Source organism: Agelaius tricolor, unplaced genomic scaffold, assembly GCF_023055355.1.
Source record: "Agelaius tricolor isolate 1412-34295 unplaced genomic scaffold, bAgeTri1.0.p SCAF_6, whole genome shotgun sequence".
NCBI classification, from domain to species: domain Eukaryota; kingdom Metazoa; phylum Chordata; class Aves; order Passeriformes; family Icteridae; genus Agelaius; species Agelaius tricolor.
The window spans coordinates 47,830,761-47,845,976 of NW_027269266.1; the positions used below are offsets into that span (position 1 = coordinate 47,830,761).

At 34.9% G+C, this 15,216-nt stretch overlaps 1 protein-coding gene across 1 annotated transcript in view; it reads right to left on the reverse strand.

The window, feature by feature from the left end:
* Positions 1-15,216, reverse strand: part of FBXL2 (F-box and leucine rich repeat protein 2) — a 51,508-nt gene that overhangs the window by 19,498 nt on the left and 16,794 nt on the right. Inside the window, exons 3-4 of the mRNA XM_071429743.1 lie at positions 3,992-4,046; positions 2,491-2,565 (exon numbers count right to left, since the gene is read on the reverse strand). Of these exons, the coding sequence (XP_071285844.1) occupies positions 2,491-2,565; positions 3,992-4,046 (130 nt within the window). The remainder of the gene's footprint in view (positions 1-2,490; positions 2,566-3,991; positions 4,047-15,216) is intronic.

Sequence of the window (15,216 nt, forward strand, 5' to 3'; positions counted from 1 at the left end):
ATTGCCCACAGAGATCTTGCTTAGGCCAGTACATCACAACATCCCCCAGCAAGTCCCTGTTTTACAGCTCCTGCCTAGGGAAGCTTGCAACTGAAAGATGCCAAACACCTGGGTGGGAGCAGCAACAACAGGACTAATACCTAACAGCACTGTGCATTTTTTCCTCTCCCTTTATTTTTTGAAAGAAGAAATATGTGTAGAATTACAGGCCGGTGGATTTTTTGTTGTCATGTTGTTACATCTTATTGTCCTTCTCTAATACTAACATCCTGGACATCACTATGGGAAAATATTTTCTTAGCAGAGCTTGTTTCTTGGTCCATATGCAACAGTGCTTATCTTATCACTCCAAAAAGAATTTACACCAAAACAAAGAAACTGAAAATCTAGTTTAATTTTTTAAGTTTTTCAATTAATCAGTATTATTTCTCAGTAAAGGCCAAATACCTTTACTGTAAGAATAAATTCTTCAATGAATAATATATGATACAAGTTCAATTTACATTGCAGAAAAAAGCCAAATCCTAAAGAATTATTCAAAGAAAGTTTTCCCAAGTTTTCCCAAACTCATTTATGTAAAACCTCCCAAAATCCAGCATGCTAAAGAAGACAACTTTTGTGCATTCAAATACATTTAGCTGTTCGAATAATTTGTCACTCAAAAAAACTAGTTTTTCAACCTACCCCAGCTTACAATTAGTTCCACATACCAAGAAATCATAAGGTATGTTTAAATTCAAGATCACACATTTTTGATATTAAACAAACACATTTTTATAGGGTCCCTCCCATTTTATTCTCTACCATGTGAAGTCTTAAATAAAGAAAAGTTTCACAAAACCTAATTTTTCATAATTTGATATTCTCAGATCAAGTACTGACTAAAAAATCACCAATCAGCACAACATCCAACTGAGCACAAAGCTGCCAAATATAGTTGGGAGCTTTTACCTGTCCTAAATTCATAGACAAAAAAATATGATACTAAAACAGCTAAAAAGAGTTCTTAGACACCAGATGTGAAACTCTTTTGTTGAAGAACTGATTTGTGAAATAATTTCTTGCTGAACACACTTTTATGAGTAAATTTAAGAGTTATGTATTACAAATGTACTTAAATACAATACTGAAGTAACTGAATTGCCACAAACCACAGCAGCTTTTTACAGCAATAGGACATCATAACTTAGTTTCACTCCTTCTCCTGAATCCCATGTTACAAATATCTCAGCATCTCAGAGAGCAACACCACTAGGTAAAATATAGGACAAAAATATTGAAAACTTGAAAATACAATTCTGTGTTTCGAAATACCAAAGTGACTGCAAACGCAGAAAAGGCCTATCAACGGGAAGGACTGCAGACCTGTGGGGTTTTACTTTATTTCTTAGCAAATGAGGAACACAAGATTAAGGGCAACTGAAAACATGACATTAAAGCTCCAAGTCTTCTTTGGCACATTTAGATTGAAGCAGATGCCAAAAATCTTTCTCCTACCTCTGCAAGATCCTCTTGTTTGAGGTAAGTAGAGCACAGGAGTTGGCAATAAAGTTTTTAAAGAGTGGTGAAAAAAATTTACTTTCTATGTTACTGTAAAACTTTAGGAACAGTTTGTACCATGGTTAGCAAAATACAGCAAATGAAACACATCTGGATTTTATTCATGCAACTAAGAAGTTAAAACATAAAATACAGAAACAAATCTACTATTGTAGTCTACATTTAATTTGTATCAACAAATAATAAAGCAGTTCAGATTGAATCAAGGAATTTTTGTTCCCCACTAATTTTTTTCTTCATTTTCAGATGTCATATTTTATTTTGTTATGCACATCTATGATAGCATTAATGCAGACATGTTTTTCTTACAGAAGACAAGCCTGCCCTTAAACCTTTCATTATACACTGGAAAGGACTTTACTTCACATGTTCCTGCATTCACACAAGGTTTAAACCTTATGAAACAAATGGTCATAAAATGGTAATCAGATACACACAAATCAAATCTAGGCAAGCCTGCAGTAAGAAAAGTTGTCCAGCATTTTAATGCTTTAATCTCCAAATGCTGTAGCCAAGTGTCCAGTGAGCTTCCAGCACTAGATGGCCCCCTCATAGAAGGATTTGGGACTAGCAAAACTATCCTCTAGATTGTAAAAGCAATTCCAAGAATCTCACTCCATCCAGAGGCACCGTTTACACCTTTCCTTTCTAGAAATGAGCAGGCTTGAATTTCTAGAGCCTTATATGTATATGATATATGAAAATCATCTGGCACACAGCCGGCAACCAAAACTGAAACACACATCCAGGAAAAAAAAAAGGCAAATATAGAGTTCATTTTCATTTGCTCCTTCACAGTGCTATTTTCGTGATCTTAGTCTTTAAAATGTGTGAAAACAAGCTCAGTATGCAGGGCACTCAAAATGGGCTATGCTCTTCAACATCTCAATAGGAATAAAGAATACCCTAAAAATGAAAAAAGACACTAACCTCTATATCCGTTTGGAAGTTAAAGAGGTCTATTCTTTGCCAATTGCTTCCATCCAGAGCTAAAACATTCCATGCCTACAGAAAACAAATACAGTTTATTTATTACTGCCACTGCCTGCTCCCTTCATTTTCCTCTCAGTAATGCAATTACAAACTTGACAATTTCAGGTAGCATTTAAAAAAAATTGTAGATATTAGTACTCATACATAGTTAAAAACATAGAATTTGAAGAAATTAATCTCAAATCTCCTAAATGGATTATACTTCAAAGGTTAACTTGTGGCTACAAAACATATGGCAAAGCAAGATATTAAATGCGAAGCACATACACAGAAAGAGTTAACCCTCCATTCTTAAAAAGCTTTTGTAAAGTTTTCTAATTAGTTACTTTTGCTACATCTAAACGGAAAAAAGTAGCTGCAGATGAGATTCCTTTCAATAAAACCACAGTTCCTCAACCTCACTAGTTACTATTCTGAGAAAACAGAAACCCTTCAGAAAACTGCTGACTTTCCACTATTAGGACCAGGCCTTTCCTTTCCATCTGCTAAGTTACATGTACATGTTTGAGAGCTTGTCCTTCTTCACTGTCAAAGCAATAGTTGTTCAAAGTAAAGCAGAATTAAGAAGCCAGAGATATGTGCAGAAAATGAGAGAAAAAAGAATACCACATCCAACTGAGGAGTTTTCAGAGAAAGATAGAATTTATTCAATCACTTTGGTTTTCTTATGCAGTTTTGTAGGTTTTAGATGAAACCTGATGTTACCTGACTCACAAGATTTACTGAAGTTGCAGGACAGGGTGATATGGGTAAAGAATGAAACAATTACACAATTATACATTAAATCAACCAACCAATTAAATCCCAAACCAAACCAAACTGTAAGAGGAATGAAATTAAGTTCATTTATGTTGTATAACAATATAGTTCGTTGTATGCAGCTGATGTAGAAATGGAGTATTACTCATTTTATTTCAAGAAGAAAAAATGAAGACAAGCTAAACATAAAAACTTAGCATGCCTTCACTAATATCTTGTGTGTACCTTTTTCCTCCACTAGTAGCCCATCTACTTAACATCCATCTACTTTTGTACTTGGCAAGAAAATGATGGATCTACTTCTTAGACACATGGTGCACATTAACCAAACTACATGGAATTTTAAGCAGCAATTACCTGAAAAATAGTGTTATACAGCCACATGCTTTATAAAAAGCAAATGCCATTATACCAAACTGGGCTTAATCCCTTCTCCAGATACAGAGCAAACAGGACTGGATATCTTTTCCACAGCCTTTAGACAGAACTCCTGGACACAGCAACTAAGCCCACATCTACATACAAAACTGGGACCGCTGCTTATATGCTTTAATAAACTAAGAGACTGAGAAAACATTTTTTTTTTAAACAGGAAGCAGATTGCAATGAATCCCATGATTTGGAAGTAATTAAGAGAATAGCATAGGGAACAAGAAAAAAAACCAAGAGAAATACATACCTTGGAAACTTGTGCACAGCGACACAAAGTAACTATGTCCAAGAAAGAAAATATTCTAGAAAGAAAGGAAAACAACTACAATCAAAATGTTTAATTATGAATTCCAACTATTGCATGTATTCACGTTTCTGTAGTTCTATGGAAGGACACCAGTTACACAAGAAACAGGTTAAATGCCATATGAGTGTTTTACCAAATTATTTTTGGTTATTGAGACTTACAGAATAATATCATAGCTATCATCTAAAGACAGTCAACACCAACATATGAGAACCCAGCAGATACTGCTTCTGAAAATCTGTTTTCTGTTCCCTCTCCTTACTAGAACAGATTATTTTTTCCTCTTAATTCAGAGAAAGTAGCTTATATTCCTTTAATTGTGCTAGAATTAAAGAAATAACTTACACAAATACTGATGACGATTTCAGCAGTTGGTGAAGAGTAAGAAATAGATAACACATAGATAAATCCAAGTTCAAGAATCTAAGTATTAACACAAGGGACAATGACCCAAATTTGTGAAAGGGTTCACAGTGACTACTAAGTCTAACATAGTATCTTTTTTTAAAAATTTACTCTACAAGAAACAACTACAGAGGAAAATTCAGATTTACTATTCTGATCATGGAACCAATTTCTCAGGGTTGTCAACTCTTAATAGTTTACAGAAAGAAATTTTTCACTGTCAAAATGAATTTTGCTAAATACCATTTCCAAACACCAATGAAATTGGTTCAGAGAATGTTCTCAGTGAAAAAGAAATAATTAGCTCAAGCATAAAATATAGATCCTATTAAAAATAATTTTCTATTTCAGAGAAAAATAATTTTCTATTTCAGAGAATGAAAGCTATGAAATATATGAAAGATGTTCCTGTAATTCACTGATAAACAGCTATCTGATTGCCAAGGAACTTTTTCAGTGATCAAAATCATGAACAGTAATAAGAACAATTTCATATTATAGTTAGATGTTAACATTGAGGAGCAAACAATCTGTAAGAGATGTTGAATTTAATCATGTAACGTTCTGGTTACTGTTTTTCAAATTAAAATCTGAAGCTAGAGCTCAAAATGGATGCCTACATCTTAAGCACTGTTTTAGCTGTGGTAAGAGTAAAAAATGTAATGAAAGTACTTCTTAAACATAACAACCTTCTGGACATTTATTATGATCACTTCAGATAGTAGTCTTCCAATATTTCATTCGACACCTGGAAATTTTTTCTTCTCTTCTTTACCATAGAGTAATATACTTTCTCAAAAAAACTAATAGCCAAGCAAACAGAAGGAAAGATGTTTTCAGAAGCCATGAAACAGTTTATAAAATCCTGTCAATAACACTTATTTTGATAGCATCTATTTTGACATTTGAACATCCTTTCTGAGGCCTGTCCACTTCAGGAAACTTAGCGGCATTGAATGCACAAAGTACACAATGTGCTCAGAAAATCACTGGACTGTTCAGATAAACACTGAAAAGTGTTCTCTCTCTTTTAAGAGCAGCATAAATATCAGCACCTCACCAGGAACCCTCTTCTGACATCACCTTTCTCCCTACCATGAGGGAAATGTCAGCAGATGAGGTTGTAGAGATTACACAAGAGAGAGCTGCAAAAGCTTCCTGGCTTGCAGAAGCTTCCTCACAGAACCACTGTGAGAGTGGAACCTGAGGGTTATCTCAGATTTACAGAAGCACAAAAGACAGATTTCCATGCTATTTGTACAATGAAAGAACTTGTGACACAATACTCTTGTCTAAATAAGAATGTGACATGCTTTAGAAGTGAGGTATCCAGTTCTACCAAAATAACAAACAACAGAGGAAACTGTACGATGTTAAGGAAAGGGTTTTTGATATACCCCCACCACTCTTGAGTTGTCTGGCAGTCTATCTTCATGTTTCATTGTTTATTGCTGTTAAGAGATTAATGCTGATGCAGGATTTCTGCTAAAAGAAAAAAAGTTAAACTAAAACCAAATGGAGAACAGATGTATTTATTTTTGCTTCATTCTGTATGAAGTGACTTTTCAAAAAGTTAAAAACTGAAAGTGGTTATTCTATATTAAGAGAAGTAATATTTTAGCAAGTATAAACATTTGTAATGCTTTTAGGTTTTTTTTTTTGTTATAGAGAAGAACCTTTCCTGCAAGGCAGCCCAAGCTGTCCCCATCAAAACAGGTAACAACATTAAGATGCATTACCAGCAATCAGAAGCACAATTATTACCCTTCACTTATACAGTACAATAGGTAAGAGATGCCAGTAAGTACCTTTATAATTCCAAAGAGGCATCTCGCACATGTGCTTGAAAACACCTTTTTACATGTTTTTCTATTTATTTACCCTCTACAATACAGTCTTTCACATGTACCACTGACACGCACTTGCTTGTCTCCTTGCAGTCCCACAGAATTACCAGCAAATCCTTACCAGTCAGGAAAACTGGTCAAGAAGGCACAAGACTCTGAGGTCTAAAGTCATTTCAAGTCTTTAAAAGACTTCAGAGTCTTTAAAGACTTTAAATGCAACCAACAAAATGAGATGGGAACAGACAGTGACATTGTCTGGCATTTGGGTGAAGGACCATCAGCAGACACTTGCAATTTTAAAAAGTGGAAAAAACTACCAAGCAGGGCAGCTGCTGGTTGTATAGCACTTCTGTCCTCTACGACCACAGCTACGTAGGTGGAAGCAGCCAGCAGCAGGATTCATTTCCACTTCAGTCTTTGGCATGTATTAACACAAGGAAATGGAAATTAAGTTAATAGATTCACAGTAACGTTTAGAATCATCTGGTCTGAGTTCTAGTGTCCCAGGCTATTCAATTCTCCATAGTTCGCCTGTATTGAGCTCAAGAAGGAAAATACACTTACCAACACTTGGAGCCGTTCAAGCCTTTTCATCCCTAGGCACACACCACTCTGGACACGTGCCTCATGAGTTTGGCCTTGGAGACCTTTCAATGTTAACAGTCCCTGCAGCACACATCAGCTTCATGCCAAAGGCACAAAGAGTTGTACAAGCTCAGAGCTCCTCAACTCCCTCACAGCAAACGAGCATTTGGCTAAAGCCTAACTTACAGAAAAGGATCTATTCTTTATTTGAAAGCCTTCAAGACATGGAAAATCATCACCTTCTCTGGTAGTTTGTTCCACTGGTTAATCACTCTGTCAAAATGTTTCCCTTATTTCCAAGGTGAATGTCTGACTTCCAGCTCTATGCTGTTTTCTACTTTTCTTCACCAAATTAAACAGTGCTTTAGCAGTTCATACTTTATCCTCACCAAGTTTAAAAGCCACTTATCATGTCATCTTTAATTCCAATTTTAACAGTTGTTTTACTTCAGTTCTTTAAATCTCCTTTTCTCTGCCCATTACTTTTTCAGTATGTTTCTTCAAATGTAGATATCAGAAGCATGTGCAGCATTAATTAGTATCAACAAGGCTGTATACAGACATGAAGTATGATTTCATTACCCCCATTTTCAAAGCCATTTCAGGCCATTGTAACAGCCTTTTTGACACAGCATCAGACAAGAATCTTACAGAATCTCACCTATTTCTTGCCTGCTTAAAAGTGCTGCAGTTGGGATTTAAATGCTTCTACTCTGGAATTTGCTTGATACTCAAGACTCACCAAAACTCAGCATAAGAGGGCCACAGACCTTCTAGGTCACCTTTTTGAGACACTTTCACTTCAATTTATATGGTTCTGCTGACAGGAAGTGGTTATCTACAGTCTCCAGCACCTTCCCATGTATTTCCACATGTGCTTTTTTATTCTCTTATGCTATAAATAGACTGCCCAACGTCTTTCCAAACACAGAGACAGCTGACTCCTAACATTGTTTCCTTCCCTAAGGGGTAACAGAAATGAACAAGCTAGTTCTCAAAACCCAACACTGTACAGTGTACCTCCTACAGAGGAAGAAAGCAATTTGTGCAAGAGTCAAACTGCTTCTCTCTTGCTTTTGTAAGGCCCTTCCACATTTGATCACATGAAGAATAAGCTTTTGAAGTAATACCCCAGCAATTACTCATTTTAGGTATTTTGATACAATGCTATAAGGATTGATAAAAAATGGATAATGAGACGCATGCAGTGAGTATGACACATAGACACTTTACTTCCTGGAAATTCTGGCCTCACACCCAGAATTTGGTATGACAGAAACACCAGGTAATTTCTAAAAAGCTTCACTAAAAACCTAAGATATGGGTTTGTTTACAATTGACTTGTGAATGGAATTCCACAACCAGAACTTTTGATTTTCATGCTGTTTAAATTTATAGTGGCTTTGCACACAAGGACAAAAACAAACTTTATCAAAATGAGAACCAAAGTAATAAGGATGAAAAATGTCTCACCGAAGACAGCACATCAACTAGATAACTTGCTTAGAAGATCCTTTCAACTTTGCCACACTGTCCAGTTGTTACAAAACATGCACACAACAAATCTGTTATGTCTTTCCCACTTTAGACTATGGATTTCCTACTGACTTGTACAATTCCTTGCATAGCAAATCTGTTCACACTAAAGTCCTTCACATGCAATACAGAAGAGTAAAGCCTACATGCATGGGAAAAATATCAGGGAGACCAAGCACAGCTTCCACAGCTTTCATTTTCTTTTTTTAGTAGTTTTTTTCTCAGCATTTTCTCCATGCATGCCCAAGCAACAGTGGAAATGGGAATCAGACACTCTTAGTTCACTATTTGTGAACACTAATTGTGTCTGAACACACATAGTGGCAAAGTCTGATAACCACCACAGAAACTGTCTTGTATTTCTCCTAAAATGTCATACTTAGCAGATAGAAATCATATTTACAAGTCTTTACACATGGAAGGTTTCTCTTCACTTCTGTCCTCCATTTTACTAAACATCCTACTGAGGTATGAGGCATGTCACGGTTAAGTGTAGTCCAACAGTGTGTACAAACACTAGAATAAAAATATGCTAGAAAACATACAGGTAAGAGAAATAACTTATAGCCTTAATTCAGGAAAGCAGAATCTTTAATAAATATTAAGTTCAACAAATAAACTTATATTTATATGATTAAATTAGCAATGTTAATGCTGGTGTACTTCTGAACTTTGCAGCTAAATCCTGTAATACCTTATTCAATAAAACTATGAAATAACACTTGTCCTGGAAAGATAAACAGTGAGGCACATTTAAATCTTAAGAAATTTGACTATTCTCTATAAAAAACCAAGTATCTTATCTGTCAGGACTGTTTCAATAGCAAAAGGCTGAGGAACACCAAATTGCTACACAAAGCTCACATGCATTGATTCACCTAATGCAGGTCAATTATTAAAACAAACCCATTTTCACTGTGGATGAGCTATTTTGTAAAATAAAGCACTTCAACTAGGAACTCTGCTACATGCTCCAAAACTTTCCAGTAATTCAACTCTGCTGTTTCCACTTGTAAACAACTCAGATCTTTCTCAGGTGATCGCCATAGAAAGTCTTTCAGTAAAAATGCAAGAAACACTTCTTACAAGCCAAACCTCCTTTTCTTTCACCAAAGCACTTATTACTACAGAACATTGACATAAGCATTGGCAATTGCAAAATACTAGGCTAACTACAGGATGTCTGACATCTATTTTCCATTGCAACAGAAATCAGCTTTGCTGGATTCATTTTAGAAAGGACAGCATCTAATCTTTTATGGTCTACATGTTACTTGCAAGACAAGTGGATCCTATTATTCATTCTTTGAAAATGAGTTTCATTTAATTGTAAAGCATGATCAAATATAACAACACAACAGCAACCTTTTCAGATACTCTCAGGATCTGAAACAAAATGCCCAATGATAAATTCAAAAAGGGCCAGTTCTGTTTAATTTTCCAGCCTCAGCTAGTCTATAATTTTTTAATATAGATTTTATTTTTATGAAGTGATTTTATGAAGTACAAATTTGGCAACTATAACACATCTTACTAAATAAAAGCAGTCAGCCTAATCATTAGTTCATAGTGGTTTAAATTGCAGCCCACAGTCCTAATACAACCCCTGGCCATTCCAACTATCCTACAGTCTCTTTTTTCTCAGGAGTGAAGGGATTATAATCTGGGCACCAAACAGCCAAAAATCCACCATACCCACCCTGCACATTAGTGTCTAGCTAGAGAAGTGGATAACTAACCTGATGCACTGCCGACATGCAGCTTAGGGACACTCCATAAACCACAGATTTATGTGCTTTGGTTAGTTGCTGGAGTAGGATTCAGTAGATCTGATCCAAACTGTAGCTCTGCTACTGGCCTGGAGGATGACCTTTAACAAAAGACTTCTCTTCCTGATGTCTGTGTTTGCATCATGAAAACACAGATAATAATGTTCACCTCTCCTGTAAGTACTTCATGAATTACAGACCAAAAAGTCTCAGGTATTTTTATGTATGGTTTTCTATTTAAACTGTCTAGTATCAATATTGAAGAAATACTTTTTTTTCTTTTTAGAAAGCAAGAGTATCTTTTGACTGCCTTTTTGTTCTTTGATGGCACTTTTCACATGGAAATGAGGGAGAACATTTCCCCCTCTGCCTCCATATAAAAAGCAGCCTTCCTTATATCACTAATATTTCTGAACATTTAGTCCTGATAATGAACAAATTAAGAGACTGAGTTTCAATAAACTCCAGTTTCAAGGTAAATAAAGCCCTACACTGAATTAAGTCATCACTAAATATGAGATTCCAAAGAGAGGTTTAGTAACAAATAAAAGAAAAAAATGAAACAAAATAAATGGTAAAGTACAATTCCAAAGGTTTTGAAAATCACTGCTATATTCCTTTCAGCTGTTACTCCTCCTTCAAATACTTCTTTACTTTTGTTTTTTTTTTGTTCCAGTGTGACTAATCCTTTATCACAAGCATCTTCTTACTGAGAGATAATACTTGTAACTTGAACCAAGTAAAGCTAAAGCACTCCATTTATAAGGAAGCCTCAAGCAGAAACATTAAAGAAAATATTTGCTTTTTGAAATTCACAAATTTTACTTAGCACCTTGACACAATAAAAGCCCACTTCCATTTCCATACTTCCTCTTCCTCATTAACACAGTATACAAGAGCACTAGTGTGAAATTTTCTGCATCTGTTCTTCAAGCCTCTCACTCACATTTTTAAAGGAATTCCATCTGAAATATCGCTGCCCAAAACATTCCTTATTGAGCTTACACTGGCACTTGTTTGTGAACAAAACCAAATCATTTAAAAATACTAAATAGAGGATGGCAGCTACCTACTCCAATTTCAAACTGGATTGTTCATATAATCATTTGCAAATGTTTAGCATCTTATACAAAGAAGGCAGAAAATGCATACAAAGTGCCGACTGGTGAGGCAAAGAATTGAAAAATATCAACTTGCATCTGGAACTGATCTTGGTAAGAATTTCATAAGCAGACAAACAATGCATGTAGCAATGTAAAAAAAAAGGTCAACATGAGACCTTCTCCACATTCTGAAGGGGGTATACTGACCACCAAGTACTGATTCAGCCTTCAGTTTCTTCAGGCAGAGCCCAAGTTCTGTCCTGAACATGAGATAAGTCACTGGGAAGTTTTAAAACACTATCCCTCTTCAGAATAAAAGGAAATTTTTCTTTAAAAAGCTGATTAATGAGAAAATTGCAACTTACTGCATTGTCTGTGTGTATTTGAAATTAGATACACTACCTTGAAGTCTGAAGAAACAGAGAAACTAAACAACTATACATTGTAACATTACATAAATCATGTTATAACAAAAATAGCATTGATAATGTGATATTATTTTTTAAATTGCTGCCAAATCACATAGGAATTCTGAAAGAACCCTGCATATCTTATATAGTCCTAAAATAATTATAACTCTGTTGTTTTTCTAGCTAAAGATCAAAATATTTAACTAATTTCCAAAGGCTTTATCTTGTCCATGACCTGTGCCTGTGGCTCATTCAGATAATTTACTCATTTTAATTTCTGATCACTTTTTGGGAGGTAAGGACCACTGGAAATGAATATATGACTCCACAGAAGTGAGTCAGGATTTGCTATTATGCTGTCATCTGTTGCATTGTTCCTGCTTGATTCTTGTCAGTGTTAGTCTCCACATTTCTAGTTAGCAAATATTTAAAGGATACTCACACCATATTGAATAGTGTGAATTAGTGCTGCTCTGCACTAATTCTTTGGACAGATGTACTTCAGGCATGTTAAATTAAAAGAATTAATGAAAATTACTTGTTATGAAGCAATATTAGAATTTGCTTTACAAAACCTATAGATTTGTGAAAATATACAGAAAAGAACTCTTACTTTCATAAGAAATATAATCCCTTCAGTTCATAATCTGTGAATAGTTTATATACTTGTATCAATTTGGCTCTTTCTAATTCTAAACAGTTTAACTGTAATTGTTTGGCAGACTACTATAGAGGAGTTTGAAGACTTGCAAAACACTCTAAAATCAAAATAAAAGATTGCATGTGCATTATAAAACTGGAATGTTTCCCTGAGACTGTCAAACACTAAGCAGCAATCTCAGCTATTCAGGGTGAAATATTTCCCTATTTAATTATACAGATACTTGTAGTGGGGAAAATGAATCATGTCTGAGATGACAGATTGTTTTTTCCTTTCCCCTTCAAAACACATATATTGTTTTTCTGCTTATAAAATTCTTACCAACCAAGAACTGCTCCAGACAAAAGGTTTATATTTCTCAGTTCTTTGACTCACTAGTCAGTACTCGTATGCTAAGATACAGCAGCCAAAGTTTACAGCAATTGTGGGCCATCCAAGTACCTCCAGGACCTAGCTAAGAAATACCCATGACATCACGACAATTTCTTATTGTAGCCTTTGCTGTATTTCTTTTCTATTTCCCTCACAGTTAAGCACACAGATGGTAAAGCATCGCTTCAAATATATCAAATACTATGTTTGACTTCACCAGTTTTAAGCTTTCGGTAACTTTTTCTCTACAGCAATGAACACACTAAAAGCTCAGCCAAAAGCAGCATGCAGTAATAAAAAGAAAAAATAGAAACATGAAAACTTTATTATAATGGAAAACTTTATCAAAACTTTATTACATGAAAACTTCAACTCTTAAGCTGCATATTATTGCCTACAAGAAATGCTGCTGCTGGAATGCCACTCCTGGGTTCCTCTCCTAATTTCAGTCCCAAAACTCTACTTATCCTCTTCTAAATCTGATTGACCACTCAAATTTTGAGACTGATAGCAAAGATCTACTCTTAAGTACATGCACTCAAAAAGTATGGTTTACAACAGCACTCACAATAGTTTCTATATTTGAGGTACAATTTATGAAGTTGGTACCTTGTAGGCGGAGAGGAACTGAAAATGGTTTAAGCAGCTGAAAGGGACAAATATCTCCGTTCCTTAAGCTTACTACTTTTGTAAAAACACTTACAGTTTTCACAGAGCATTAGCAGGTAAAATACAAATTAACAAATATTTCTCATCTTTCTACATGCCAAAAGAACTGGCAGTATCTGCCTTTTCAAAAGTGCTTGGTTACTTTTTATCAAGCCAAAAAAAATCAGGACATTCTAAAATTAATTACATATACTTCATTTTTTTGGTTTCAATTTATTTTCAAATGCACACTGTAACTGTAATAATCCATTGTTTTAGGGTTTTTCCCCAGCAATTAAAAAAAAAAAAAAAAAAAAAAAAAGAGCCACTTTAAGGCAGTGAGATCTTACTAGGAAAGTTACTACTAAAATCGTATTAGCCTGACTTGATTTCTCATTCTTCTGATGACAGGTAAGTGTTTGTGAATTTCAGACACCAATTCAATTCTACAATGAATGTCCTGTATATTCAATTGATGCTTTCTCATAAACACATAGGTTAACAACAAAAAAAAAAAAGCTACTACAATAATCCAAAAACTGTTTCAATTGCACAATTTATAATACCACCACACAATTCTTAAACATCATACAAATGAGCATTTATTTAACCTTTTACTCTTGCAATATGTAACAGTAGAGGAGAATGAACATTCCTTGCCAACTGGCAAACTAATAGCACTTCAACAGCTAACAGGGGTGATAATTTTTCCTTTAGCCTGAATACTCCAAAAAAATTTTTTAGAAGCAGACTATTTCTTTCACAGGTAAAAATATACTCCAATATTACAAATAAAAATGAATGTCCATAAACCAGAAAAGGTTACACATTAAATACCTCCCTCTCTCCACTCCAGCTATACCACCAACCTCAAAGTATAACTGGCCCCTCCAAACAAGGGTCTTCTTCAAAAGCACCACTGTCCATATTAATCAGATATCCTCTTCCTCCTCTGCCCAGTTATCTGAGTCTGCTTGAGAAAGAACAAATAATCTCTCATTTCTAATCTTTTCAAACAAGTTTTGTGCTTGGGAAGTTCGGGGTCTCAACCATTTACTTAGAAGCATACTAGATACTCCACAGAAAATGTGCAACAGACATGACACTGGCTTGAAAACCTTCCAATATAATTCTGGTTGTTACATTAGTAATTGCAATCATAATATTAAAAGTGGTGATGATGATGATGATGAACTGCAGTAAAAGACCAAGGGATAACTTTGTTCTTTAGAGTATGTTCAACTTTAGAGTATGCAAGTATAGCAACACTATTCTATGAATAAATTTCAAAGTGGTTTTATTTTTTAAGTCTACCATCAGGAAAAAGTTTTTCAATTTTAGAGGAAAAAGTTGGACTGACTGCTTGTTATAGCCAGATTACATAAATTTAAATACTTCATGCAAATGAGAACAAGACCAATTCTGGAAATAGAAGAAATTGTGTTTACATTTAATTTCCAGGTATTTGTAACAAGATATTAATCACATTTTTTCCACAAGTCCAATAGGATTTTTTTAAAAGTGGGCTGCAATGCTAACAGTTTTCATACATATCTGATACAAGCAAGAAGCAAACTAAGTACATTTGATGACACTTTCAGTGGTATTTACTGTTCAGTTCCAGCTCTCTGAGCAGAATGTTTCCACTGCAACTGGTTTACTCTCCTTTTAATTAAAAGGTAGACTGCAGAGCTAATAAAGGAAAAACAATTAGAATATTAATTACACCCAGTGCAGCAATACTTAAGCTCTCCTGTCATTGTCTTGCCATAGGGCAAGGCAATTTTAAAACATGTTGCAGCATGAACAGATAGTGTTTCAGGAGTCCA